The sequence below is a fragment of the Hyperoodon ampullatus genome, assembly GCF_949752795.1.
Source record: "Hyperoodon ampullatus genome assembly, chromosome: 4".
Classification (NCBI taxonomy): Eukaryota; Metazoa; Chordata; class Mammalia; order Artiodactyla; family Ziphiidae; genus Hyperoodon; species Hyperoodon ampullatus.
In genome coordinates this window covers 23609561-23635840 of record NC_136917.1, presented here as the reverse complement: position 1 = coordinate 23635840, position 26280 = coordinate 23609561, and the positions used below count along the sequence as shown (strand labels likewise).

The 26280-nt window shown below is 40.3% G+C and overlaps 1 protein-coding gene across 3 annotated transcripts in view; it reads left to right on the top strand.

Annotated features, from left to right (window-relative positions):
- NSD1 (nuclear receptor binding SET domain protein 1) overlaps window positions 1-26280 on the top strand; it is a gene marked incomplete at its 5' end in the record, with an annotated part of 125826 nt that overhangs the window by 29440 nt on the left and 70106 nt on the right. For all 3 annotated transcript variants that reach the window (XM_079702501.1, XM_079702500.1, XM_079702499.1), the window contains 2 exons: window positions 14093-14228; window positions 24441-24613. In XM_079702501.1, the coding sequence (XP_079558627.1) occupies window positions 14093-14228; window positions 24441-24613 (309 nt within the window). The remainder of the gene's footprint in view (window positions 1-14092; window positions 14229-24440; window positions 24614-26280) is intronic.

Genomic DNA, 26280 nt, shown 5'->3' with positions numbered 1-26280 from the left:
TCTAGACTTCTGACAGGGTCACTCTGAGCCTCTGTTTCCTCGTCTGCCGTAAATATGGGATAATAAAATCTGTGCTGCCTACCTTACTTGGTTGTTTTTGAGATTCATATGATATAATGGATGTTAAAAGATCTTTGACAACTAGAATACACACATGCATTTATTAGGCTATGTGGCTTTGAGTGAGGTGGGAGTAATGCAAATGCTTATAATAGTATTTTACTTTTTATACTATTCTGGAGTTGAATATTTCCTTTGCAGTTTTGGTTTGAGACTGGGAAAGGAAATCACAATTCTTGTAAGGTAGAAGAATTGTAATCACTGACTAAAAATAGCTATCATTTATTTACTTAAAATATTTATTTATTTATTTTATTTATTTATGGCTGTGTCAGGTCTTAGTTGCGGCACTCGGGATCTTTCGTTGTGGCAAGCAGGCTTCTCTCTAGTTGAGATACACGGGCAATGTAGCTGTGGCACGTGAGCTTGGTTGCCCTGTGGCTTGTGGGGTCTTAGTTCCCCAACCAGGGGTTGAACCCACATCCCCTGCATTGGAAGGCAGATTCTTAACCACTGGACCACCATAGCTATCATTTATTTTTGGTAACTTGTACTCGATTAAAAATAGAGTTGTTCAGTTGAAACAGCCTGCTACAAAATTGGAGGCATTATTATACTACTTTCACAGGCAAAGAAACAAGGTCAGAGAGGTAAAGTAACTGTCCAGAGTCTCACAGGTGGTTTAAGAGCATAGCAGAAATTAAGCCCATGCATTTCCCTCTTCTGGCAGTGTGTATAATTCCTCATTTAATTACAAGCAAATGTAATGTATATAAGGGATTAAGACTTTAAAGACTTACTGAATTACAAATGCACAGAATAGTATAGATATTTATCTTCTTACCCTGCTTTATCTCATAGTCTTGGACAAGTCATTTGGTCCCTCTGTCTTTCACATTCTGTTTGGGAATAGTTTATCCCTCAGAGAGGACATTCATTTTTAATGTTGTAATACCATATAAATCATGTAACAGCATTGGAATTGTGTTACTATTTAAATATTTTTAGGTCAGTTATTTGGAAATTGAAATATTTTTATAAACATAGTGTTAAATGGAGGTTAAGTGCCTATACTGCCATATTAATCCTTAAAGTAGTTTAAATGTACCTTTTCAAAGAAATACAGTGAGTAATATTACAGCAGCTGCTTTTTGAGTTGTAACTATGTGTTAGGTGCTTTATAACTTTATGAAGTATGATTTCAGAGAGCCTAGGTTTGTTTTCTTTTTTTTTTTCTTTTTTTTTTTTTTTTTTGGCGTTATGCGGGCCTCTCACTGTTGTGGCCTCTCCCGTTGCGGAGCACAGGCTCAGCGGCCGTGGCTCACGGGCCCAGCCGCTCCGCGGCATGTGGGATCTTCCCGGACCGGGGCACGAACCCGTGTTGCCTGCATCGGCAGGCGGACTCTCAACCACTGCACCACCAGGGAAGCCTGGAGAGCCTAGGTTTTTAACCATTACACTGTGCTCTTAAAATGATACCTTTATACTTACTAATAATTAACATAAAAAATAAATAGAACCCTTAAATGTTGACACTTAGGGTAGAATCAGGTTTGAATAGAGGAGGAAGAACAAGTTTCTGATATCAGGGTTTTGAAATAATGTAAGTTAACACCTATAGTGCTAACACATTACCAGCTACTGGTACTTAACATATTAATAATGTTTACGTATTAGCTTATTCAATACTTCCAGTAGCCCTGTGAAGTAGGCATTATTAATTGTCCCCATTTTACAGATGATACAAATGAGGCACAGAGACAAAGCACTTTCAGATTTTTTTCAAGGCAGGCAGTTCAGAGGATTATAATGCTTATTTCTTTGGTGCACTTTTCTCACTGTGGTAGGAAATTCTGTCTTGCTGCATTTCTATACATTTTTATTTTTCCCTTCAAAGGAAATGTGTGTTAAAATTTACTTTAAAATATTATGCAAGATGTACTAAAAACCATGAAATTGGATACTTTAAAGTGGTTAAAAAGGTGGTTTTGTGATAGTGAGTTTTATTTTTAAAAAACTATGCACATAATACATGTTCAGTGTACAAAAATTAGAAAATGTAGATAAGCCAAAAATCACTTGACAGTATCCACAGATCCATTTATCATTCCGACCTCTATCCTTCCAGACATTTTTTTGTATGTTTGTGTATGAAAATGTATCTCTGTAAGGTTTGAGATCACTGTTTTACATGCCTTTTCCCTTAGTATATATGTATAAAATTGCTGTATAGCATTCAAACGTATAGGTGTTCTGTAATAGCCAAGTCTGTATCCAACATCTAGATTATTTTCGTTTCTTCCATCATTTAAAAATTGAAGAGATTAAGTTACATTTAAAATACTGTTTTTCTAAGTATGCCATGTTCTCTCAAATCATTTCTGAGGATTTTTTTCTTTTCTTTTTTTTTAATTGAAGTATAGTTGCTTGTTTCTGAGATTTCAGTCACTGCCCTCCGTGGCTGAAGAAAAGGCTCTTGGCAAACCAGAAAATGTGTTGACAGCTGTAGAACAGCTTCAATGTCTTTGCTTGTGTGAATAGACTTTTTAAAGAGTGTGTGTGTGTGTGTGTGTGTGTGTGTGTGTGTGTGTGTGTGTGTGTGTGTGTGTGTGTGTGTGTGTGTGTGTGTGTGTGTGTGTGTGTGTGTGTGTGTGTGTGTGTGTGTGTGTGTGTGTGTGTGTGTGTGTGTGTGTGTGTGTGTGTGTGTGTGTTGGCCCCGCTGTGCAGCTTGTGGAATCTTACTAGTTCCCCAACTAGGGATTGAACCCGGGCCCTGGCAGTGACAGCCCTGAGTCCTAACCACTAGACCGCCGGGGAATTCTCTTAAGTTAGTTGTTCTTGATAGGGGAATATTGGATTTTCAAAATATTTGGGGGAATGTGAGTTATATTTAAATATTGTGGAAATTCATATGTAAAGTGTAGAGTCCTGTGTAAAGAAAATTCTGGTTTATCTTCTGGGAATAGACTGGTGCAATGTTAAAATCATTTTTATTTTTTAATTTTAATTTATTTATTTTATTTTTGGCTGTGTTGGGTCTCTGTTTCTGTGCGAGGGCTTTCTCTAGTTGCGGCAAGCGGGGGCCACTCTTCATCGCGGTGCGTGGGCCTCTTCACTATCGCGGCCTCTCTTGTGGAGCACAGGCTCCAGATGCGCAGGCTCAGTAGTTGTGGCTCACGGGCCTAGTTGCTCCGTGGCAGGTGGGATCTTCCCAGACCAGGGCTCAAACCCGTGTCCCCTGCATTGGCAAGCAGATTCTCAACCACTGCGCCATCAGGGAACCCTAAAAGCATTTTTATTGTAGTCAGGTTTGAATCCCTGCATTGATATTTTAGTACTAGTTTTGTGAACCTGGGCAAATGACTTAATTTCTGCTTCAGTTTTTGCATGCATGATATGGAGAAAAACACACTCCTACTCTATTCTTAGAAGCTACTGTGACATCAGAGATAACTCAGTATTAAATATTAAGTGGTCAGCAGAGTGTCTGAGTTTTATTGTGACCTAATGTAGCTGGCTAGATCACTATACTTAGTACAGTTATTTTACTTAGCAGTTACTCAGTGTGTGATGTGGTTGAGATGCACTTTTAACCCTCTTCAATTCTGACTTGAATGAAATACTGTTGTGAGACTGGGTTGGAGAGTTATTTATTATTATTATTTTTTAAACTATCTTTGAAGAGGGCTGGGGACCCGAGAATGATTTTGAGCACTCACACATGACTATGAATACTTCAATTGAAAATAATTGAAAATAGCTGGGGGGGCTTCCCTGGTGGCGCAGTGATTAAGAATCTGCCTGCCAGTGCTAGGGACACGGGTTCAAGCCCTGGCCCGGGAAGATCCCACATGCTGCGGAGCAACTAAGCCTGTGCGCCACAACTACTGAGCCTGCGCTCAAGAGCCCACAAGTCACAACTACTGAGCCCACGTGCCACAACTACTGAAGGCTGTGTGCCTAGAGCCCGTGCTCCGCAACAGGAGAAGCCACGACAATGAGAAGCCCGTGCACTGCAACAAAGAGTAGCCCCGGCTCGCCACAACTAGAGAAAGCCTGTGTGCAGCAACGAAGACCCAACACAGCCAAAAATAAAAACAAACAAAAAATAAAAAAATAGCTGGGGATGTTTCTAACACACAGTAATAAAACATTAAAAGTGGGTTCCATTTTCACTTGTGCTTAGAAAGGTTGAAGGCAGAGCCAAGGGAGGCAGAGAGGAAGGTTGGTCTGTAACCCTTCCCTAGAACCTAGGGTTAACTCCATAGCTTTCATGAAACCAAATTTGTTAGCGAACCCAGTTTCTGAATAGACTAACAGCAGTTCATGACACCATGACGGATAAATGTTGGGGAAAGAGACACTTCCATTGTACCAGAATATTTATTTCGAATAGCCAAAGTGTGCCCCCTTTCCAAAATCTGGATATGTGGGAGATGAACTGGTAATCTGAAAGTTGCTTAGAGAACTATAGCTTTTTTTTTTTTTTTTTTTTAAGAACTATAGCTTTGAAATATAATACTCTGCGACTAAATTCTGATATGCTATCCTTGTCCCAAATTTAGTGCCCATTCCCAAGCCAGGGAGTTTTGGGGAATCTGTTGGCCAAGCAATTCTAGCAGAGCTTAAAAAGAATCCTTACCCGTTTCTACCCCTCAGGACTTAGTCCTTAGGCACCTTTCTCTACTATACTCACTTTAAAATAATTAATTAATTAATTAATATTTTTGGCTGCGTTAGGTCTTTGTTGCTGTGCACAGGCTTTCTCTTGTTGTGGCGAGCAGGGGCTCCTCTTTGTTGCAGCGCACAGGCTTCTCATTGCAGTGGCTTCCCTTGTTCTGGAGCATGGGCTCTAGGCACGCAGGCTTCAGTAGTTGTGGTGCGTGCGCTCAGTAGTTCTGGCGCACAGGCTTAGTTGCTCCGCGGCATGTGGGGTCTTCCCAGACCAGGGCTCGAACCCATGTCCCCTGCACTGGCAGGTGGATTCTTAACCACTGCCCCACCAGGGAAGTCCCTGTACTACCTTTCTTGATGATCTTTTGTCATCAAGACTCTGCAAAGTTATCTCTCTAGTCTGGATCTTCAGAACTCCAGAATCATATATACATTGGTTTCTTGACTTTTTCATTAGGTTGTGAAATTGGAGTGTTATACTTGTTCAAACCAGATTCCGGATGTACTTCCCAAAACCTGCTTTTCCTGTAGTCTTCTCCATTTCAATAAATGGGAGCTCCATCATTGCAGTGTTTAAGTCATAAAGGAATGATCCTTGATGTCTCTGTTTCTGTAGCATATACACATCCAATCCATCAGCAGATTTCACCGGCTTTTCCTGCTTTGTGCCCCCCCTGCCCCAATCCCAGCTAGGTTCACATAACTATGAACCTAGAGTTCACTGGAGTGGTCTCTCTGCTTTTCACCCCAGCACCCTGAGGCTGTTTTCGCCATGGCAGTCAGAGTGATCCTTTTAAAATATCAGCCCTTCAAAGACTTCTATCTCACTCACAGTAAAAGGGCATAATAAGACATGTCTTGGGCTTCCCTGGTGGCGCAGTGGTTGAGAATCTGCCTGCTAATGCAGGGGACACGGGTTCGAGCCCTGGTCTGGGAAGATCCCACATGCCACGGAGCAACTAGGCCCGTGAGCCACAACTACTGAGCCTGCATGTCTGAAGCCTGTGCTCCACAAGAGAGGCCGCAATAGTGAAGAGGCCCGCGCACCGCGATGAAGAGTGGCCCCCGCTTGCCGCAACTAGAGAAAGTCCTCGCACAGAAACGAAGACCCAACACAGCCAAAAATAAAAATAAATAAATAAATAAAAGATTACTTTTTTTTTTTTTATAAAAAAAGACATGTCTTCCTCTCCCTGAATCATTTCTTTGACTTTATTTCTTCCTATTTTATAGGTCACATTGACTTTCTTTTCTTTTTTTTTTTTTGATTAATTATTGGCTGAGTTGGGTCTTTGTTGCTGGGTGTGGGCTTTCTCTAGTTGTGGCGAGTGGGGGCTACTTTTCGTTGCGGTGCACGGGCTTCTCACTGCGGTGGCTTCTCGTTGCAGAACACGGGCTCTAGGCGTGTGGGCTTCAGTAGTTGTGGCTTGCGGGCTCTAGAGTGCCGGCTCAGCTGTTGTGGCGCACAGGCGTAGTCGCTCCGTGGCATGTGGGGTCTTCCCAGACCAGGGCTGGAACCCATGTCCCCTGCATTGGCAGGCAGATTCTTAACCACTGCGCCACCAGGGAAGCCCGATTGTTCATTATTGATGTATAGAAATTCAACTGATTTTTGTTTGTTGACTTTGTATCTTCATACTTTACTGAATTCATACATTAATTCTGTAAGGTTTGTGTGCGTGTGGAATCTTTAGGATTTTCTACATATAAGACCTGTGAATAGAGATATTTTTACTTTTTCCTTTCCAATTTTGTTGCCTTTTATTTCTTGTGTACTTGCTCTGGCTAGAACATCCAGTAGTATGTTGAATAGAAGTGGAGAAAGCTGGCGTCCTTGCTGTGTTCCTGATGTTAGAGGGAAAACTTTCAGTCTTTCACCATTCAGCAGTATGCTCTCTGGATTTTTCATATATGGCTTTTATTATGTTTAGGTTGTTTTCTTCTTCTTTTTTCCTTTTTTAAAATATTTATTTTTGGCTGCATTGGGTCTTCGTTGCTGTGCACGGGTTTTCTCTAGCTGCGGCGAGCGGGGGCTACTCTTTGTTGCGGTGCACAGGCTTCTCTTTGCGGTGGCTTCTCTTGTTGCGGAGCATGGGCTCCAGGCACACGGGCGTCAGTAGTTGGGGCAGGTGGGCTCAGTAGTTGTGGCTCACGGGCTCTAGAGCGCAGGCTCAGTAGTTGTGGCGCACGGGCTTAGTTGCTCCGAGGCATGTGGGATCTTCTTGGACCGGGGCACGAACCCGTGTCCCCTGCATCGGCAGGTGGACACTCAACCACTGCGCCACCAGGGGAAGCCCTGATCATGTGATTTTTATCCTTCATTCTGTGAATGTGGTGTATTAAATTTATGTATTTTCATATGTTGAACAGTCCTGTGTTACAGTAATAAATCCCACTTGGTCATGGTGTTTTGTTTTGTTTTGGTTGTTTTTTTTAAATTGAGGTATAATGACATAATAGCATTATATTAGTTTCAGCTGTTCAAAATAATGATTGATATATTTATATTATGGTTTTTTAATATGATGTTCAACTTGTTTTGCTGAATTTTGTTGAGGATTTTTGCATCAGTCTTTATAAAGGATATTGGTCTAGGACTTCCTTGGCGGCTCAGTGGTTAAGAATCCGCCTCCCAGTTCAGGGGACACGGGCTCGAGCCCTGGTCCGGGAAGATCCAACATGCCGTGGAGCATCTAAGCCAGTGTGCCTCAACGACTGAACCTGCACTCTGGAGCACGCAAGCTGCAACTACTGAAGCCTGAATGCCTGGAGCCTGTGCTCTGCAGCAAAGGCCACCGCAATGAGAAGCCTGCGCACTGCAACGAGCAGTAGCCTCCACTCACTGCAACTAGAGAAAGCCTGCACGCAGCAATGAAGACCCAACATAGCCAAAAATAAATAAATAAAAAATAACTTATAAAAAAGGATATTGGTCTATAGCTTTTTCTTTGTCTGACTTTGCTATCAGTAATGCTGTCCTCAAAGAGTAAGTTAGAGAGTTTATTCCTCTTTAGTTTTTTTCGAAAAGTTTGAGAAGGAGTGGTTAGTTCTTCTTTAAATGTTTGGTACAATTTACCAGTGAAGCCACTGGGTCCAGGGCTTTTTTTCGCCACGCCTCACGGCATGCAGGACCATGGTTTCCAGATCAGGGATTTAACCCGTGCCCCCTGCATTAGAAGCGCAGAACCTTAACCACTGGACCACCAGGGAAGTCCCTACAGGGCTTTTCTTTGTGGGGAGATTTTTTGATTACTCACAACTGATTCAGTCTCCTTACTAGTTACAGGTCTATTGACATATTCTGTTTCTATGTCATTTAGTCTTGGTAGGTTTTGTGTTTTTAGGACTTGGTCTGTTTCATCCGAGTTATCCTATTTGTTGGTGTACAACTGTTGCTACTGCTCTCATAATCCTTTTTATTTCTATAGAATCAGTAGTTATGTCCCCACTTTTGTTACTTCCTTCCGTGTGTTACTGTTGGCTTGTTATTTCTTTTTCATCCTCTTTCAGTCCCTTTTTTGAATTTGATCTGAAGTGTGTCTTCTAGGCAGTGTAGTTGTATAATATTTTTTTATCTCTTCTGTCAGTTTCTGCCTTTGAATTTTAAATCCATATACATTTTATGTAAATAGTGATAAGGTAGGATTGATATCCGTCATTTTGCTCTTTGTTTTTTATGTCTTGTATTTTTGTTCCTCTAATCCTTTGTTACTGCCTTCTTTTGTGTTAAACATTTTCTAGTGTAACATTTTTATTTTTTTTTAATTTTTTTAATTTTAATTTTTTTTTTTTGCGGTACACGGGCCTCTCACTGTTGTGGCCTCTCCCGTTATGGAGCACAGGCTCTGGATGCGCAGGCTCAGCGGCCATGGCTCACGGGCCCAGCCGCTCCGCGGCATGTGGGATCTTCCCGGACCGGGGCACGAACCCACGTCCCCTGCATCGGCAGGCGGACTCTCAACCACTGCGCCACCAGGGAAGCCCTTTTTATATTTTTAAAATTTGGTTTTTGGCTATGCCCCACAGACATATGGGATCTTAGTTCCCTGACCAGGGGATTAGCACCAATATGTTTCATCCAACTGGACATAGAGATATTAGGGAAAGCTGTTCTGAAATGTGCCCATCCGGCCAGTCTAAGCTCAGATGACATTTCTTCACTCCAGTCTTCCCTGATATTCTCCAAGTGCCTTAAGATCAGGAATTCATGTTTGTGTTTCTTGTTGAGCTTTGTATGCAGGTGTTTAGTTGAATTATGGGCTTTACAAGGAGTTATTTTGGAGTCTTTCTTTCCCAGGTGAGATTTCTAAGCTCTTCTGAAGAGAAGAGTCATATTCCTTTTTTTTCCACCTTTAATTTTCCCTTGTTGTTATTTTCTGTATTTTCTTGTTTGGAAGCCTCACTTTGTTCTGGACTTCTTGCCTGTTTCTAATTTTTTATATACTAAGGTCACTTGGATTTGGATGTTGCTGTTCATTAATAATATGTATTTGTATAGACATTTTTCCCCAGTAAGTTTGTACATATTGTTTTATTTGGTCATCCTGGTAAATGAATTAAATAGTAAGGAGGAAATTAATGTCTCAGGTTTATGAAAATCTTTACCCATGATACCTTTAATTTAATGAAACTATTTTTTATTTGTGTTTCTCAGTGACATTTTTTTATCATAGTTTTGGCATAGTTTCTAAATAGTTGGTATATCATATGTGTGGCTGTGTATTATATTTTCAGTATTCCATAACTTCATCTGCACTTTGCATATTTCATGGAGTTTTCAGCATAATTTGTTTAACAGGTCCCTTGTTGGATGTTAACTTTTTTAAAAAAATAGAAGTATAGGTGATTTACAATGTTGTGTTTCTGGTGTACAGCGAAGTGATACAGTTATACACAAACACATTCTTTTTCTGATTCTTTTCTAATTTAGTTTATTAGAAGGTATTGAACATAGTTCCCTGTGCTATACAGTATGACCTTGTTTATCTATTTTATATACAGTAGTTTGTATCTGCTAATCCCAAACTCCTAATTTATCCACCCCCTCTTTTCCCTTTGGTAACCGTAAGTTTGTTTTCTATGTCTGTGAGTCTGTTTCTGTTTTTTTGTTTTTTGTTTTCTTTTCAGTACGCGGGCCTCTCACTGTTGTGGCCCCTCCCATTGCGGAGCACAGGCTCCGGACGCGCAGGCTCAGCGGCCATGGCTCACGGGGCCCAGCCGCTCCACGGCATGTGGGATCTTCCCGGACTGGGGCACGAACCCGTGTCCCCTGCATCGGCAGGCGGACTCTCAACCACTGCGCCACCAGGGAAGCCCCCTGTTTTGTAAATAAGTTCATTTGTATCATTTTTTAGATTCCACATATAAGTGATATCATATGATATTTGTCTTTCTCTAGGTCCATCCAGGTTGCTGCAAATGGCATTACTTCATTCTTTTTTATGGCTGAATGGAATTCCATTTTATATGTATACTGCATCTTTATCCATTCATCTGTCGACGGACATTTAGGTTGCTTCCATGTCTTGGCTATTGTAAATAGTGCTGCAGTGAACACTGAGGTGCATATATCTTTTGAAACTGGAGTTTTTTCTGGATATTTGCCCAGGAGTGGGATTGCTGGATCATATGGCAACTCTATTTTTAGTTTTTTAAGAAACCTTCATAGTGTTTTCCATAGTGGCTGCACCAATTTACATTCCCACCAACAGTGTAGGAGGGTTGTTCCCTTTTCTCCACACCCTCTCCGGCATTTATTATTTGTAGACTATCTATCTATCTATCTATCTATTTATTTATTTATGGCTACGTTGGGTCTTTGTTGCTGTGTGCAGGCTTTCTCTAGTTGCAGTGAGTAGGGGCTACTCTTTGTTGCAGTGCATGGGCTTCTCATTGTGGTGGCTTCTCTTTGTTGTGGAGCACAGGCTCTAGGTGTGTGGGCTTTAGTAGTTGTGGCTCCCAGGCTCTATAGCACAGGCTCAGTAGTTGTGGCACATGGGCTTAGTTGCTCCACGGCATGTGGGATCTTCCTGGACCAGGGCTTGAACCCATGTCCCCTGCATTGGCAGGCGGATTATTATTATTATTATTATTTTTTATGTAGAATCTGATCCATTCTTTTTTTTCTTCCAATTTTTATTTTTATTTATTTATTTTTGGTTGCATTGGGTCTTCATTGCTGTGTGTGGGCTTTCTCTACTTGCGTCAAGCGGGGGCTGCTCTTCCTTGTGGTACTCAGGCTTCTCGTTGCGATGGCTATTCTTGTTGTGGAGGTGCAGAGCATGGGCTCTAGGCATGTGGGCTTCAGTAGTTGTGGCACGTGAGCTCAGTGGTTGTGGCTTGCGGGCTCTAGAGTGCAGGCTCAGTAGTTGTGGCGCATGGGCTTAGTTGCTCTGCGGCATGTGGGATCTTCCCGGACCAGGGATCGAACCCTTGTCCCCTGCATTGGCAGGCGGATTGTTAACCACTGCGCCACCAGGGAAGTCCCTGTAGACTCTTTTTTTTTTTTTTTTTTTGTGGTACACGGGCCTCTCACTGTTGTGGCCTCTCCCGTTGCGGGGCACAGGCTCCGGACGTGCAGGCCCAGCGGCCATGGCTCACGGGCCCAGCCGCTCCGCGGCATGTGGGATCTTCCCGGACCGGGGCACGAACCCATGTCCCCTGCATCGGCAGGCGGACTCTCAACCACTGCGCCACCAGGGAAGCCCCTTGTAGACTTTTTAATGATGGCCATCCTGACTGGTGTGAGATGGTACGTCACTGTAGTTTTGATTTGCATTTCTCTAATAATTAGTGATGTTGAGCATTTTTTCATGTGCCTGTTGGCCATCTGTATGTCTTTGGAGAAATGTCTATTTAGATCTTTTGCCCACTTTTTGATTGGGTTGTTTGTTTTTTGTCATTGAGTTATAGGAGCTGTTTGTATTATATTTTGGAATATAGAATCACATTGTTTGCAAATATTTTCTCTCATTCCGTAGGTTGTCTAGGATGTTAACTTTCTGTTGTCATAAATAACTGCTTTAGATATCTTTTTACAGTTCTTTTACTTTTTTGGATTATTTCCTTTGGGTTAAAATATCAGGAGTAGAATTAATAGTTATTTTCATTTTCATGGTTTGTGGTAGAGCAAGTGTTTCTTTCCTGGTTTTATTATGTCTTAGGGTGCTGATGCTGAATTAACTGACTTGTTTAAGGTGACACAATTTATGATAGAGTCAGAAGACAACTCATTACTGCTTTGTGTGGTTGTGTGATTCTGGCTTCTGGCTTTAAGCAGTACCACTCACGGTCTTTCTTATCCATGTATTATTGAAGCCTTGTGTTTTATGGCTTTACTTCCTGATCACTGATATATTCCTGATATATTACTACTATAATCACTTTGTAGTAGTAATATATGGCAAAGACAGAACCAGTATCACATTATAGATTGATTATGGCTGAATTTTTCATGAAGCATGTAATAATCATGGGGTGTTATTGTTATTGGATAGTAGTTGAGAGCTTGGGATCCTGAGTTGGACTGCCCAGGTTTGAATCCTGTCTCTGCCACCTACTACATAACTATATGACATATAGTAACATAGGAGTAATAATATAGTATCTACCTTAAGAGGATTAAAGGAGGAACAGTGCCTGGTATATAGCAGACATCAAGTAAATGGTAGTATATTTAAAGTCGTTTAGGACTCAGATAAATAAGCAAGTCCATATTTATCAATGATTGCCAAATAAATGATTACATATCAGATTATATCAGAAATTTATGGGAACCTACTCAAATTGTAGTTTTCAGTACAGGGGCATGTAAAAGAGTTTTCTATCCCATCTTGGTATCATGGTTTTAAAGTTTGAAAGCCAACTAGCTCTGAAGTAATTTTTTTTTCTGATAAATTACAGAATGATAACAGGCAAAAATGGCCCCTTGGGGCTTGCTTTTCAAAAAAAATGTTTTAAAAGTTGTAGTTTCTGTCTCATTTCCGAGTAACTCTATATACATAGAAGAACTAATGACACTATTTTCAATAAGGGTATTCTGTGAGATTTACTTCTCTCTGAATGCCCAGTCTTAAAGTTGAATGGTAACTTACAAATCATTGAATTGAGCCCAATACTTTGATATCCTTGAGTCCCAGGTATTACTCATCATTTTTATTTGAATGATTTCAGTCAATTCAGCATATTCTTTATTGGACACTTAATATGTACTAGGTGGGTACTGTTTTAGGCATTAAGGAGGGACGACTGAGTCTGAGGGAGGAACTCACCAAGCCTTTTTTAGGACATAGCATTTATAGAAAATCATAATATTTGTAATGCCCCCTTGGAGTAAATGGAGTAGGTTGTCCTTTTTCCAAGTACCTTAGGTGCTGCTTTTAGCTACCCAGAAACAGCTCAGCACATGTGAACTCCTTTGTGTGGTTTATGGCTGGTGGGGAGCTCAGTCCTACTAAACACAAAGCCATCTACCTCTCAGGGCAGGAGACCTCTGTACTGTTGATGCGGTGTTAAAGGCATGGGTATGGGTTTAGAGCTGAGATGGAAGCATTTGGATTGCAGATTAATTAGGTATTATTTTTGGAGAAAAGATGCAGCCAGGGTCTCTGCATTGGATATGTCCAGGGAGCTTGATTCATATTGTATTGTGCTTGAATGGTATCCCTTGGAGTTGCGCAGTGTACTGTTGTGGATGCAGCCTCTCTTGCATGTCCTGGGAAAAATACGTCAGTTGTGCTGACATTGCAAGAATCTAGCCTGTAGCTTTCAGGATTATTTCATTAGGCCATTATTGTTAATTAATTAGTAAGAATGTCTGTGTTTGAGAAAGATGTAGAGTATCACCTGCAGAAGGGACCCCAGTCTCCCCCTCCCACCTCCCCCAGTTTATTGAGATAAAGTTGGCATATAACACTGTAGTGGGATCAGAGTCTCTTGACATTGTTAAATTTCTTCCCCTCCCCACCCCCCACCCCCCACCCCCCACCCCTGTTCTGTTGTGATCCAAGGACTTGGGCAAAGATATCTTTTCCTTGGGATGATTCTGTTTATCTATTATTTCAGTTCTTAGCTCTTTAAAAATTTGAAATAGCTTATTTATTTTCCTAGAATGTAGGTAGTTTACTTATGTAAAGCAAATGTAAATTGAGAGCTACTACTGACTTTATAAAGGGCTGTGTTATAAATAGTTAAGACAAAGTAATTTTTAATTGTACTTACTTTGTAATTGTGGTTAAGCTGGAGTGTTTTCATCTAGTATTCATTGGTAATGCTTTCTCAGAAGGCTAGTGGAAAGATGATAACGTTGTTTCAGAAGGTTCTGATTTTTATTGATGCCCCATGTTTTGTCTGTCTCAAGTGTCAGCCCAAGAAAAAGGCTACGCCACTGAAGTATGAAGTTGGAGATCTCATCTGGGCAAAATTCAAGAGACGCCCTTGGTGGCCCTGCAGGATTTGTTCTGATCCATTGATTAACACACACTCAAAAATGAAAGGTAATACTTGCAGTTGATTATACATGATAAAATACAGTGTGGAATTATCAACTTGCAGTTTCCGTTAGTAATAATTCATTTTTACCTTTGAGCATTTCATTAATGAATTGTTATTATGTATTTTATCTTTTCTGGATTTTTTTTAAGGTTTGTTTTATTTTACTCTATGATTTTAAAATTCTCAATTATTCTATCTGTAGATGCCAGAAAATGTTAGGCTTATTAGCTAACGTTTACATTGTCCAGAATCACTTTTCAGTATATTTATGTTTTTCTACTTCAGTCTTCATGTTTGTATCATTTTTGTTAGTTTTAAAGCTGAAACAGTTATAAAGATTGCTTGTAAGTCATTTTGAATTTTAAAGTCTTGATTTAGACTATTCTCTACAGTTACTAAAGTTTGTTACTTATTTGGTTGTTCTGTATGAATCTTACGTGCCTTAACTTTAAAATGGTATAAGATAAGGGCTCAAACTTCATTTTGAGCTCCCTTTTTTCTGTTAAGATAGTTCGTGATTTTATTGTAGTTTTTTTTTTTTTTGCGGTACATGGGCCTCTCACTGTTGTGGCCTCTCCCGTTGTGGAGCACAGGCTCCGGATGCGCAGGCTCAGCTGCTGTGGCTCACGGGCCCAGCCGCTCCGCAGCATGTGGGATCTTCCCGGACCGGGGCACGAACCTGTGTCGCCTGCATCGGCAGGCGGACTCTCAACCACTGCGCCACCAGGGAAGCCCTTTATTGTAGTTTTAATATATGTGTTTTAGGTTTTAAATTGGATATATATGCACAAGATTTAAAAAATCTCTGGTCTGCCCCACTCTTTACCTCTCCTTTCAAAAAGTAACCAGTTGTCATTAATGTTTCTTTCTAGACTTCCTTTATGTAAATCCAACTATATATTCTCATCTCCCTACCCCCTTTGATTTAATTTAACATAAACATAGCATATTGTATGTATGTTCTACAGGTTTTTTGGGGGTTAAAAATTTTATTTATTTAATTAATTTTTATTTTTGGCTGTGCGCGGGCTTTCTCTAATTGCGGTGGGTGGGGGCTATTCTTTGTTGCGGTGTGTGGGCTTCTCATTGCAGTGGCTTCTATTATTGTGGAGCATGGGCTCTAGGCGTGTGGGCTTAAGTAGTTGTGGCTCACGGGTTCTAGAGCGCAGGCTCAGTAGTTGTGGCACATGGGCTTAGTTGCTCCGTGGCATATGGGATCTTCCCGGACCAGGGCTCGAACCCGTGTCCCCTGCATTGGCAGGCGGATTCTTAACCACTGTGCCACCAGGGAAGCCCCTGTTCTACAGTTTTTTCACTTCTTTCACTTCTTGGAGATTTTTCCATTGAAAACTTTTTTTTTTTTTTAAACAGCTCCATAATTTTCCTCTTTTTGAATATGGTGTGCTTTATATAACCATTCCCCTGTTGATGGATATTTAGGTTGTTTCTAATCTTGTGTTAGAAAGATTATACGTAAAATACATACATATATACATACACATGTGTGTTTGTGTGTGTACAAAACAGTGCTATAAAGAATAACTGTGTTTCATGTATTCATGTCTATTTATCTGTAGGATAACTTGCCACAAGTAGTATGTTGGATTTTATTTTATATTTTGAATATTAATAGTGAAGTGCCCAAAGACCTTTATAGCTCACTGTTTAAAGAAAATGATATCAAACTTTGTGACCTGTTTGAACATTTAAATTCTACTAGTAGAAAATTCTTTTAGTCCTCCCCTTCTACCCTTCCTATGCCTGTGAGACTGATGGTTTCTTACTCATTGTGATATTCTTTATATGTACTAGTTGGGTCTATGCCATTGTTCAACAAGTAATAAGTACATTCTATAGGTACTATGCTAGGTGTTGGGATCCAGTAATTGGCAAAACATTTTGCTTCCCTTTGTGTATAATTAGAGTCCAGTTAAAGGGTGAAGGCACCAGCAAGTAATCAGACAAATAGTTAACTGAGAGGTGTGTTCAAGGCAAAATATTGATGTACAGTTACTGATATTAATGGGGGTACCTAACCTGGACTTTTGGTTCAGGGGTAGTCAGGGCCAATTTTGCTAGTAAAATTATCTTTGATCTGAGACCTGATAGGACAAGTAGGAATTAACCAGGGAAAAAAAGATGGTTCCAAGCACAGAAAGTAGTATATGTTCAATCCCTGAAAGGGCTGCAGCCCATAGAGTGATGGAAGATGGTACAGTATGAGGCTGGAGAAATAGATATGGGTCAAATCATGCAGCATTTTGTAGACTTCATTAGCAATTTTGTATTTTTTCCTGAGAATAATAGGATACCATTAAAGAGCTATGAGCAGAGGGAGATGTGATCTGATTCATGTCTTTTAAAGTTCACTCTGAGTGCAGTGTGGAAAATGATTTCGAGGGGGACACAAATCAGAGGAGATAATCAAAGGGTCATTGCAGGGATTATGGTGAGATTATAGTTGTGAATAGGGAATGAAGAACTATTTAGGAGATAAAATCTATATGATTTGCTAATGGACAGATAATGGGGAGTGAGGGAGAATGAAGCCTAAGGTTTCTCTATTTCAGGCTGGTTCCCAAGTTTTTAGCTTTACCAGTACATACCTAGTGTTCTCATTTACTGAGAGCACTGGAACATCTATAACTTGGAGGTGACATCTGCTTGTTGATATTAGTCAAAGCCATGTGTAGGGCATGGATGAGATGGCCTTGGGATAAAATATACGGTGAGAAAAAAGGTGGCTTCGAGAAAGCCAACATTTGAGGTCTGTAAGGAGGAGACTTGAGTGTGCAAAAGAGATGGGAGAAAATCAGAGATGGAAGAGAAATACCAGGAGAATATGGTTTTGATGGTGACTGGAGTGTTGTTGTTGTTGTTGTTGTTGTTGTTGTTTGCCGCTGTGTGAAGCACGTGGGATCTTAGTTCCCTGACCAGGGATGGAGCCCACGCCCCCGGCAGTGGCAGTGTGGAGTCTTAACCACAGGACTACCAGGGAATTCCCTAATAATAGTTTTTAAAAAGATTCTTCTTAACTTGGTTTATTACAGCATAGAATTAGTGTGGCTCTTTATAGTACTGAAGGGAACTAATATTTGAATAAACCTATTGTCCTAAAATTCCTACCCATGACTCTGTCTTCCTGACACCTTCCCTTCATAACCACTCTTGGAGGAATCATCAACTTTCTCCACTTGCAGATGGCCACTCATTTCTGAACACACTGAAATTTCTCATTCTCTCCTTTTATTCCACTAACCTTGTTCTAAGCAGAGTTATTAGTGACCTGGTAATACAGTGGATACTAGTTTTTAATTTTTTGGTTGTCTGGTGCAGGAAAATTCTTCCTCGTAGTAACTATCTATCTTGTTCTTGAATTTCATGTTCTCTTCTCCTTTTCCTTCTTTCCATCCTTATTAACTCTTGAGTTTTAACTGTCATCAGTAAACTGAATTCATATCCACAGTGCTAGTGTTTCCCCAGGCTTCAAATCTGTATCCCAACTCTATACTTGAAGCTTTCACCAGGAGGTCCTTTAGGCACTTAAGGTCAGCTTGTTTAAAACTGACCTAATTATTTTCCTCCTCAAACCAGTACTTTCTCTTTCATTTCCTGCCTTAGTGAATAAATTACTGCCACTTAGTCACTTAAACCAAATACCAAGTAGTTACCCTTTCTTCCTTCTTGTGTCCTATACCATTAAGTCTTTTTTCTTTTTTTTAAAACAGCTTTATTGAGATGTAATTCATATAGCATACAATTCACCCCTTTAAAGTATACAGTTAAGTGGTTTTGGTAAGTCACAGAGTTGTGTAACCAGTAAATTTTCGAACATTTTCACCACCCCAAAAAGAACCGCATGGGGACTTCCCTGGTGGTCCAGTGGGTAAGACTCCACGCTCCCAATGCAGGGGGCCGGGATCGATCCCTGGTGGGGGAACTAGATCCCTCATGCATGCCACAACTAAGAAGTCCGCATGCCGCAACTAAAAGATCCCGCGTGCCACAATTATGAGCTGCATACCGCAACAAAGATACCGAGTGCCACAACTAAGACCCGGTGCAGCGAAATAAATAAATAAATATTTAAAAAAAAAAAAAAGAGGAGTAGGAAAAGAAAACCCATGTCCTTTGCCTACCTTCCCCCTAATCTTTTTTACCTCCTGTACCCCTTTGCCCTAAGCAACCAGTAGTCGACTTTCTGTCTCTATAGATTTGCCTATTCTGGATATTTAATATAAATGGAATCATATAATATGTCCTTTGTGACTACTTTTCTTTTCTTTTTTTTTTTTTTTTTTTTTGCGGTACACGGGCCTCTCACCGTTGTGGCCTCTCCCATTGCGGAGCACAGTCTCCGGACACGCAGGCTCAGCGGCCATGGCTCACGGGCCCAGCCGCTCTGCAGCATGTGGGATCCTCCCGGACTGGGGCACGAACCTGTGTCTCCCGCATCGGCAGGTGGACCCTCAACCACTGCGCCACCGGGGAAGCCCTGTGACTACTTTTTTTACTCAACATAATGTTTTTAAGATCTATCCATGTATCAGTACTGCATTCCTTTTTTTTTTTTTTTGGCTGCATTGGGTCTTAGTTGCGGCACATGGGATCTTCCTTGAGGCACGCGGGATCTGTTGTTGCAGCAGCGTGAGGGCTTCTCTCTAGTTGTGGCCTGCGGGTTTTCCTCTCTCTGTGGCGCGCAGGCTCCAGGGCTCCGTAGCTGTGGTGCGCAGGGTACAGAGCACGTAGGCTTTCCATTGTATGAAATATTATACATGTTTTATTTATAAATTTATCACTTGATGGGCATTTGGACTCTTTCCACCTTTTAGCTATTATGAACAGTGCTGCTGTGAGTATTCATGTATAAATGTTTATGTGGACATATATTTCCTGTCTTTTGGGTTTATACCCAGGAGTGGACTTGCTGGCTCTAATGGTAACTCTGTTTGACTTTTTGAGGTACTGCCTGACTACCCCCCCACCCCACACCCGCCATCCCCCCACCCGCCGTCTCCCCCACCACCACTCCGCTCCGCCCCGGCGGCACCAGCTTGTGGGATCTTACTTAGTTCCCCAACCAGGGGTGGAATCCGGACCCTGGCAGTGAGAGTGCCGAGTCCTAACCACTGGGCCATCAGGGAATTCCCTGACTTTTTTTCTTTTGGCTGTGTTGGGTCTTCGTTGCTGCACACAGGCTTTCTCTAGTTGCGGCGAGTGGGGGCTACCCTTCCTCGCGGTGCGCGGGTTTCTCATTGCCGTGGCTTCTCTTGTTGCAGAGCATGGGCTCTAGGCGCACAGGCTCTAGAGCGCAGGCTCACTAGTTGTAGCACGCAGGCACAGTGGTTGTGGCTCACGGGCCCTAGAGCACAGGCTCAAGTAGTTGTGGTGCGTGGGCTTAGTTGCTCCGCGGCATGTGGGATCTTCCCGGACCAGGGCTCAAACCCATGTCCCCTGCATTGGCAGATGGATTCTTAACCACTGTGACACCAGGGAAGCACCCTGACTTTTTTTTTAATTTAAATTTTTTATATAAATTTCAGGTGTACAGCACCACAAATCTAATTACCATCCATCACCATGCAGTCTCCCCTGTTCACACATTTTGCCCAGCCCCCTTCCCCTCTGGTAATCATTAACCTGATCTCTGTATATATGAGTTTTTGTTTTATTTTGTTTGTTCACTTGTTATGTTTTTTAGATACTACATATGAGTGAAATCATATGGTATTTATCTTTCTCTGTCTGATTTATTTCACTTGGCAAAATACCTTCAAGGTCCATTAGTATCGCAAATGGCAGGATTTCATTCTTTTGTGGCTGAGTAATGCTCCACTGTGTATATATACCATATCTTCTTTATCCGTTCATCCATCAGTGGATACTTAGGTTGTTTCCATATCTTGGCTGTTATAAATAATGCTTCAGTGAACATAGGGGTGCCTATATTGTTTTTTTTTAAATTAATTAATTAATTAATTTTTGGCTGTGTTGGGTCTTTGTTGCTGCACATGGGCTTTCTCTAGTTGCGGTGCATGGGCTTCTCATTGCGGTGGCTTCTTTTGTTGCAGAGCACAGGCTCTAGGCACATGGGCTTCAGTAGTTGTGGTGTGTGGGCTCAGTAGTTGTGGCGTGTGAGCTCTAGAGCGTAGGCTCAGTAGTTGTGGTGCATGGGCTTAGTTGTTCCACGGCATGTGGGATCTTCCTGGACCAGGGCTCGAACCTGTGTCCCCTGCATTGGCAGGTGGATTCTTAACCACTGCACCACCAGGGAAGCTGGCATATATCTTTTTGAATTAGGGTTTTTGTGTTCTTCAGATAAATACCTGGGAGTGGAAGAGCTAGGTCTGCCAGACTGTTTTGAAAAGCTCCTGTACCATTTTACATTCTCATCAGCAGTGGATGAGGGTTTTAATCTCTCTATATCCTTACTACCAATTGTTATTTGACCTTTTTTTGTGGTAAAAAATATATGTAACATAATTTTATCATTTTATCCATTTTTAAGTTTATAGTTTAGTGGCATTAAGTACATTCACATTTTTGTGCAATTATTACCACTATCCATCTCCAGAACTTTTTCATATTCCTAAACTGAAACTCTGTTAAACAATTTAACAGTAACCTTCAGTCCCTGGTAAATACTATTCTACTTTATCTATGGATTTGACTATTCTGGGTACTTCATATAAGTCGAATCATGCAGTATTTGTCCATTTGTGTCTGGCTTGTTTCACTTAGCATGATGTCTTTAAGGTTCGTCCATGTTGTATTACGTGTATCATTCATTTGTAAGGCTCAGTAATGTTCCATTGATGTATAATGTTCAATAATGTTCCATTTTGTTCATCCTTTCATCCTTCAGTGGACATTTGGGTTGCTTTCACCTTTTGGCTATTGTGAATAATGCTGCTATAAACATTGATGTTCAAGTATCTTTTCTATCTGACTTTTTTTTTTACATTTAATTTAATTTAATTATTATTTTTTTTAACATCTTTATTGGAATATAATTGCTCTACCATGGTGTGCTGGTTTCTGCTTTATAACAAAGTGAATCAGCTACACATATACATATGTTCCCATATCTCTTCCCTCTTGTGTCTCCCACCCTCCCTATCCCACCCCTCTAGGTGGTCACATTCTATCTGACTTTTAATTAAACAAGTCCTTTTGATTTGTTTTCTTTAAAAAAAATCTTTCATATTTTGTTCTTTTTTTTTTTTTTTTAGATGTTGGGGATAGGAGTTTATTAATTAATTTATTTATTTTTGCTGTGTTGGGTCTTCGTTTCTGTGTGGGGGCTTTCTCTAATTGTGGCAAGCGGGGGCCACTCTTCATCGCAGTTCGCGGGCCTCTCACTATCGCGGCCTCTCTTGTTGCGGAGCACAGGTTCCAGACGCTCAGGCTCAGTAGTTGTGGTTCACGGGCCCAGCCACTCTGCGGCATGTGGGATCTTCCCGGACCAGGGCTCGAACCCATGTCCCCTGAATTAGCAGGCAGATTCTCAACCACTGCGCCACCAGGGAAGCCCCGATATTTTGTTCTTTTAATTCACATCGCTGCCACCTTAATTTAGGTTTTAGTGATCTTGAGTATATACTATTTTGGTAATCTCTGATCTCCTGAGTTTCCTCTCTGTTTCCTGTTAAATGTGTTATTCAGAGGTCAAGGAGATTTATCTTTCTAAGATGGAAAACTGAGCCTGTGGTTCCACAGTTTAATTGAGGTTCAGGGCCAACAGGATAATGGTCAAACTCTTAACATGGAGGGTCTTAGTGCGGCACGTGGGATCTCAGTTCCTCGACTAGGGATCGAACCTGTGCCCCCTGTGTTGGAAGTGCAGAGTCTTAACCACCGACCACCAGGGAAGTCCCAGTGGTCAAACTCTTAACATGGTATCCGGGCTGTTCAGGTCTGGCCACTGCTTACCTGCTTAGTTTCCCTTTCCTTCCACTTTATGATTTAGTGTTCTGAACTACTTGCAGTTCCTAGCTATTTCATTTGTTTTATTCATTCATGTCTTTGAGGGTTCTGGGCCCTTATATAGGAATTCTCGCCTCAACAAACTGTTTACCTTTAAATTTTCTGCTCAGGTGTCCCATTTGTCCTCCAGTTAATGATTTTTCACTTTGAAAAAAGTGAATGTTAACAACTAAGTGTCCATCGATAGATGAATAGGTAATGAAAATGTGGTATATATACACAATTGAGTATTATTCGGCCATACAAAAGAATGAAACCTTGCTATTTGTGACAACATGGATGTACCTGGTGGGCATTTTACTAAGTGAAATAAATCAGACAGAGAAAATATAAATACTGTATGATCTTACTTCTATGTGGAATCTAAAAAAACCAAAATTGAAAAAACAAAACCAAGTTCACAGATACTGAGAACAGACTGGAGGAGCAAAATGGGTGAAGGGGGTCAAAAGTTACAAACTTCCATTTATAAAAGAAATAAGTCACATGGACGTAATGTACAGCATGGCAACTATAGTTAATACTGTATTGTATATTTGAAAGTTGCTAAGAGAGTAGATCTTACAAGATCTCATCCCAAGAAAAAATCTTTTGATAACTACGTGTGGTGACGAATGTTGACTAGACATTGTGGGGGTCATTTTGCAATATATATAAATACCAAATCATTATGTTGTATACCTGCAACTAATGTTATCCTTCAGTTATATCTCAATTTAAAAAAATGCCATCACCAATAGATACTATCAAATGGTAAAATGTAGTGTACTCAAGACATACTTGAAAAATTAAAAAAAAAAAAAAAGAATGTTCATGTTATCGCAATTAGCATGCTGTTTTACCATAAGCTCTTTATACTGTACATCTCTTACCCACCAGGCAATGAATTCTTTTCAGTCCTCTGTATAGTGCTGGGATGTCATAAATGTTCAGTCTGTGTTAGTTGAATCTACTTATTTATGGGAGAATGATTTACTTTTCAGACTGACTTTAAGAACCTCTGCGTGTGTGTGTGTGTGTGTATGTATGTGTATATATACACATACACACATTTAATCCCCCTTTATAGGTGGTTTCTATTGAAGTGTTTAATTTAGTAGGTAGAGACTAAGGAGTTCAGGTTTTTTTGTTTGTTTGTTTGTTTTTTACAGAACTTGTTTTTAAAATGTACAATAAAACAAAATTTTACCAGGTTGTAATTCAGTATGAGTTAAAGTGAATTTTTATATAAAATGATTTCCTTTTCTAAATAGAGACAAATCATTACACCTGTATAGCCCTGACTATATTTCTTTTGTGACATTTTTTACTGGTATGAAAAATGCAAAGATGGTAAGTGTGTAGAAGATAACATATACTAGGTAAATTTGATTATTATCTTTTCTGGATGAGATTTGTATTGTTTTTATTTTTGGTAATTGTATGCATAGAACTTTGGACAGCCAAGAAACTATAGAATAAGTGGATTTTTTTGGGGGGAGGAGGCTGTTGAGATTTCCTTTTTTAAAAAAAATTTCTGTAGTTTGAAATATCAAGTTCCACTTTCTCTGCAAAACCAGTGTTTCACTCTGAATTTTCCCTGTCTGAAGTCATTGGATTTATTATTCTGTCTATAAAATGGAGATTATACTGCTTATTTTTTAGAGTTCATTGTTGTGAAGAATACATGCAAAGCACCTAGTGTAGTACCTTGCCCAGAGTAGCTATGCCATAAATGTTAGCACATCATGTGTGACATGGTGTTGAAACATTTCTTCCTCCTTGTATTTTAGCATAATGTTTTAAGAGTTTATTTGGTGGTTAGTTCTTGTTGATTATTAGATTTGCGATGCTGTGGCTTATCATATGCCTTTTGTGATTTCTGGTAATGAGGGTATAAAATTTTATAGATTGATGGTAGAAAAAACTTAGTTGTTATATTAATTTGTTATATGATTAGCTAATCAACCTCCAACTGGTTTGGAATATATAGCATATCATCAGACCAAACCATTAAATTCTTTCATTACACTCTTAACCATTTTCTTGTCACATAAATTGAAAATTTACCTTCTGTCTGACCTACTTCAGAGTTTCTTGTTCTGTAGGTTTTTTAGCTTGTTGAGTTTTTATTTTATTTTAGTTTTAAGTGAAAAGAGGCTTCTTTTGCCACTGTTATGTGGCTGTTCTCTTGATGATGAATATCAATTTTTTAAAGCAATGACACTGTGGTTTTTATTTTTATCTAGTTTCTAACCGGAGGCCCTATCGACAGTACTACGTGGAGGCTTTTGGAGATCCTTCTGAGAGAGCCTGGGTGGCTGGAAAAGCAATCGTCATGTTTGAAGGCAGACATCAATTTGAAGAGCTACCTGTTCTTAGGAGAAGAGGGAAGCAGAAAGAAAAAGGATATAGGCATAAGGTATTTAAAAAAAAAAGCCTCTCAAATTATCTTCTTGGGGGTAGGTAGGGAGGGTTTACAGGATCAATCAAAGGAAGAAGTATTATATTTTTGGAATATAAGTTATTTCCTTTGGTAGTAGGATGTTGGTGAGAAAATTGGCAGAAGGCAAGTTTTTTTGCAGGGATGAGATGGGGCTAGCTTTCCAAATATTTATACTCAATTTTTTGAGAAATGATTTCAGTTAACTTCTGCCATGTCACTTAGACGTGATAGTACAAAAAAGCATGACCAGTCATCTTTGGTTATATCTGATGTAAGAAGAAAATGATCATCAAAATGAAATATTCTACTTCTCACTCTGGATTAATTATTTCTCTTAAAAATAAGAAAGATAAGACTTTAAACATTTTTGTTTTGTTTGTTGTTTTGGTTTTTGTCTGTGGTTGTTAAGGCTTAAGCAGTTTCAAACCTGGTTATGTTTTAATAAAGAATGTGATGTTTTTGTTTCATTTGCTTGATGTGTTAAAGTTTGGGCTGTTTCTTTTGATACTCCTTTATAGTCTATTGTAGAAGAGGAAATAGTTCCTCTTAGATTTGTGTTTCAGACTTTTAGACTATTTTATAAGAATCACAGTTAGGATAATTTTTAGTCAGTATGCAGTTCCTGCTATCTCCAACTGGAGTTCCTTCCTCTCTAAAACTAATGTAATAATACGTACCTTGTCAAACTGTTGTGAGGATTAGAAATAAATATTTTATATGTCATACGTCTGATGCTCTGAAACAACTAGTGTGTGCTATTGTTAGGATAGAATAGAAGAGGATAACTTCATCCTTTCTAATACTTTGGGTGGTTGGTGGTGGGGAGGTGTCAGAGTTTTTGTGTCAAGCCTTTAACTATGTAGATTAACCAACCCCCTTTTCAGAGGAGTTCTCTAGGGCTTTCAGGTTCTGGAAAATTGATTTACTATGGTCATAGTTAGAAAGTCAGTGGGTGTGTGTTTGTGTGTAAAGTAAACCAGGTGATCAGTTTATTGCTTTATAAGAGGAGGCTTCCTGTCTAGTGGCCTTAATTTTTACATGGTCAGCAGAACATGACCTTTCACAAGTATTAAAGTGTTTGTGAGCACTAACTGATAGAACCTTGACTGACATTTATTGTATGAAACCAGGGAGGGAAATAAGAGTCTTGAAAATTAGGTATATTTCACAGAGCCTCAATGTCCTTATGCTGTGAGGAATCAAGAAAAGAGCGTATGTAACTTGTCATATATCCAGGGTGTATTGGTGTCTCTGGACTACATGATGAAGCCCAGGACACTGCTTGGTTATAATCCAGATTTAAAAGAAAATTGATTAATTAATTTTTTTGCTGCGTTGGGTCTTTGTTGCTGTGCGCGGGCTTCCTCTAGTTGCGGCGAGCGGGGGCTACTCTTTGTTGCGGTGTGCGGGCTTCTCATTGCGGTGGCTTCTTTTGTGCAGAGCACAGGCTCTAAGCCCACGGGCTTCAGTAGTTGTGGTGTGCGGGCTTAGTAGTTGTGGCGCATGGACTTAGTTGCTCTGCGGCATGGGGGATCTTCCAGGACCAGGGATCGAACCCCTGTCCCCTGCATTGGCAGGCGGATTCTTAACCACTGCACCACCAGGAAAGTCCCTATAATCCAGATTGTATGTAACATGTATAG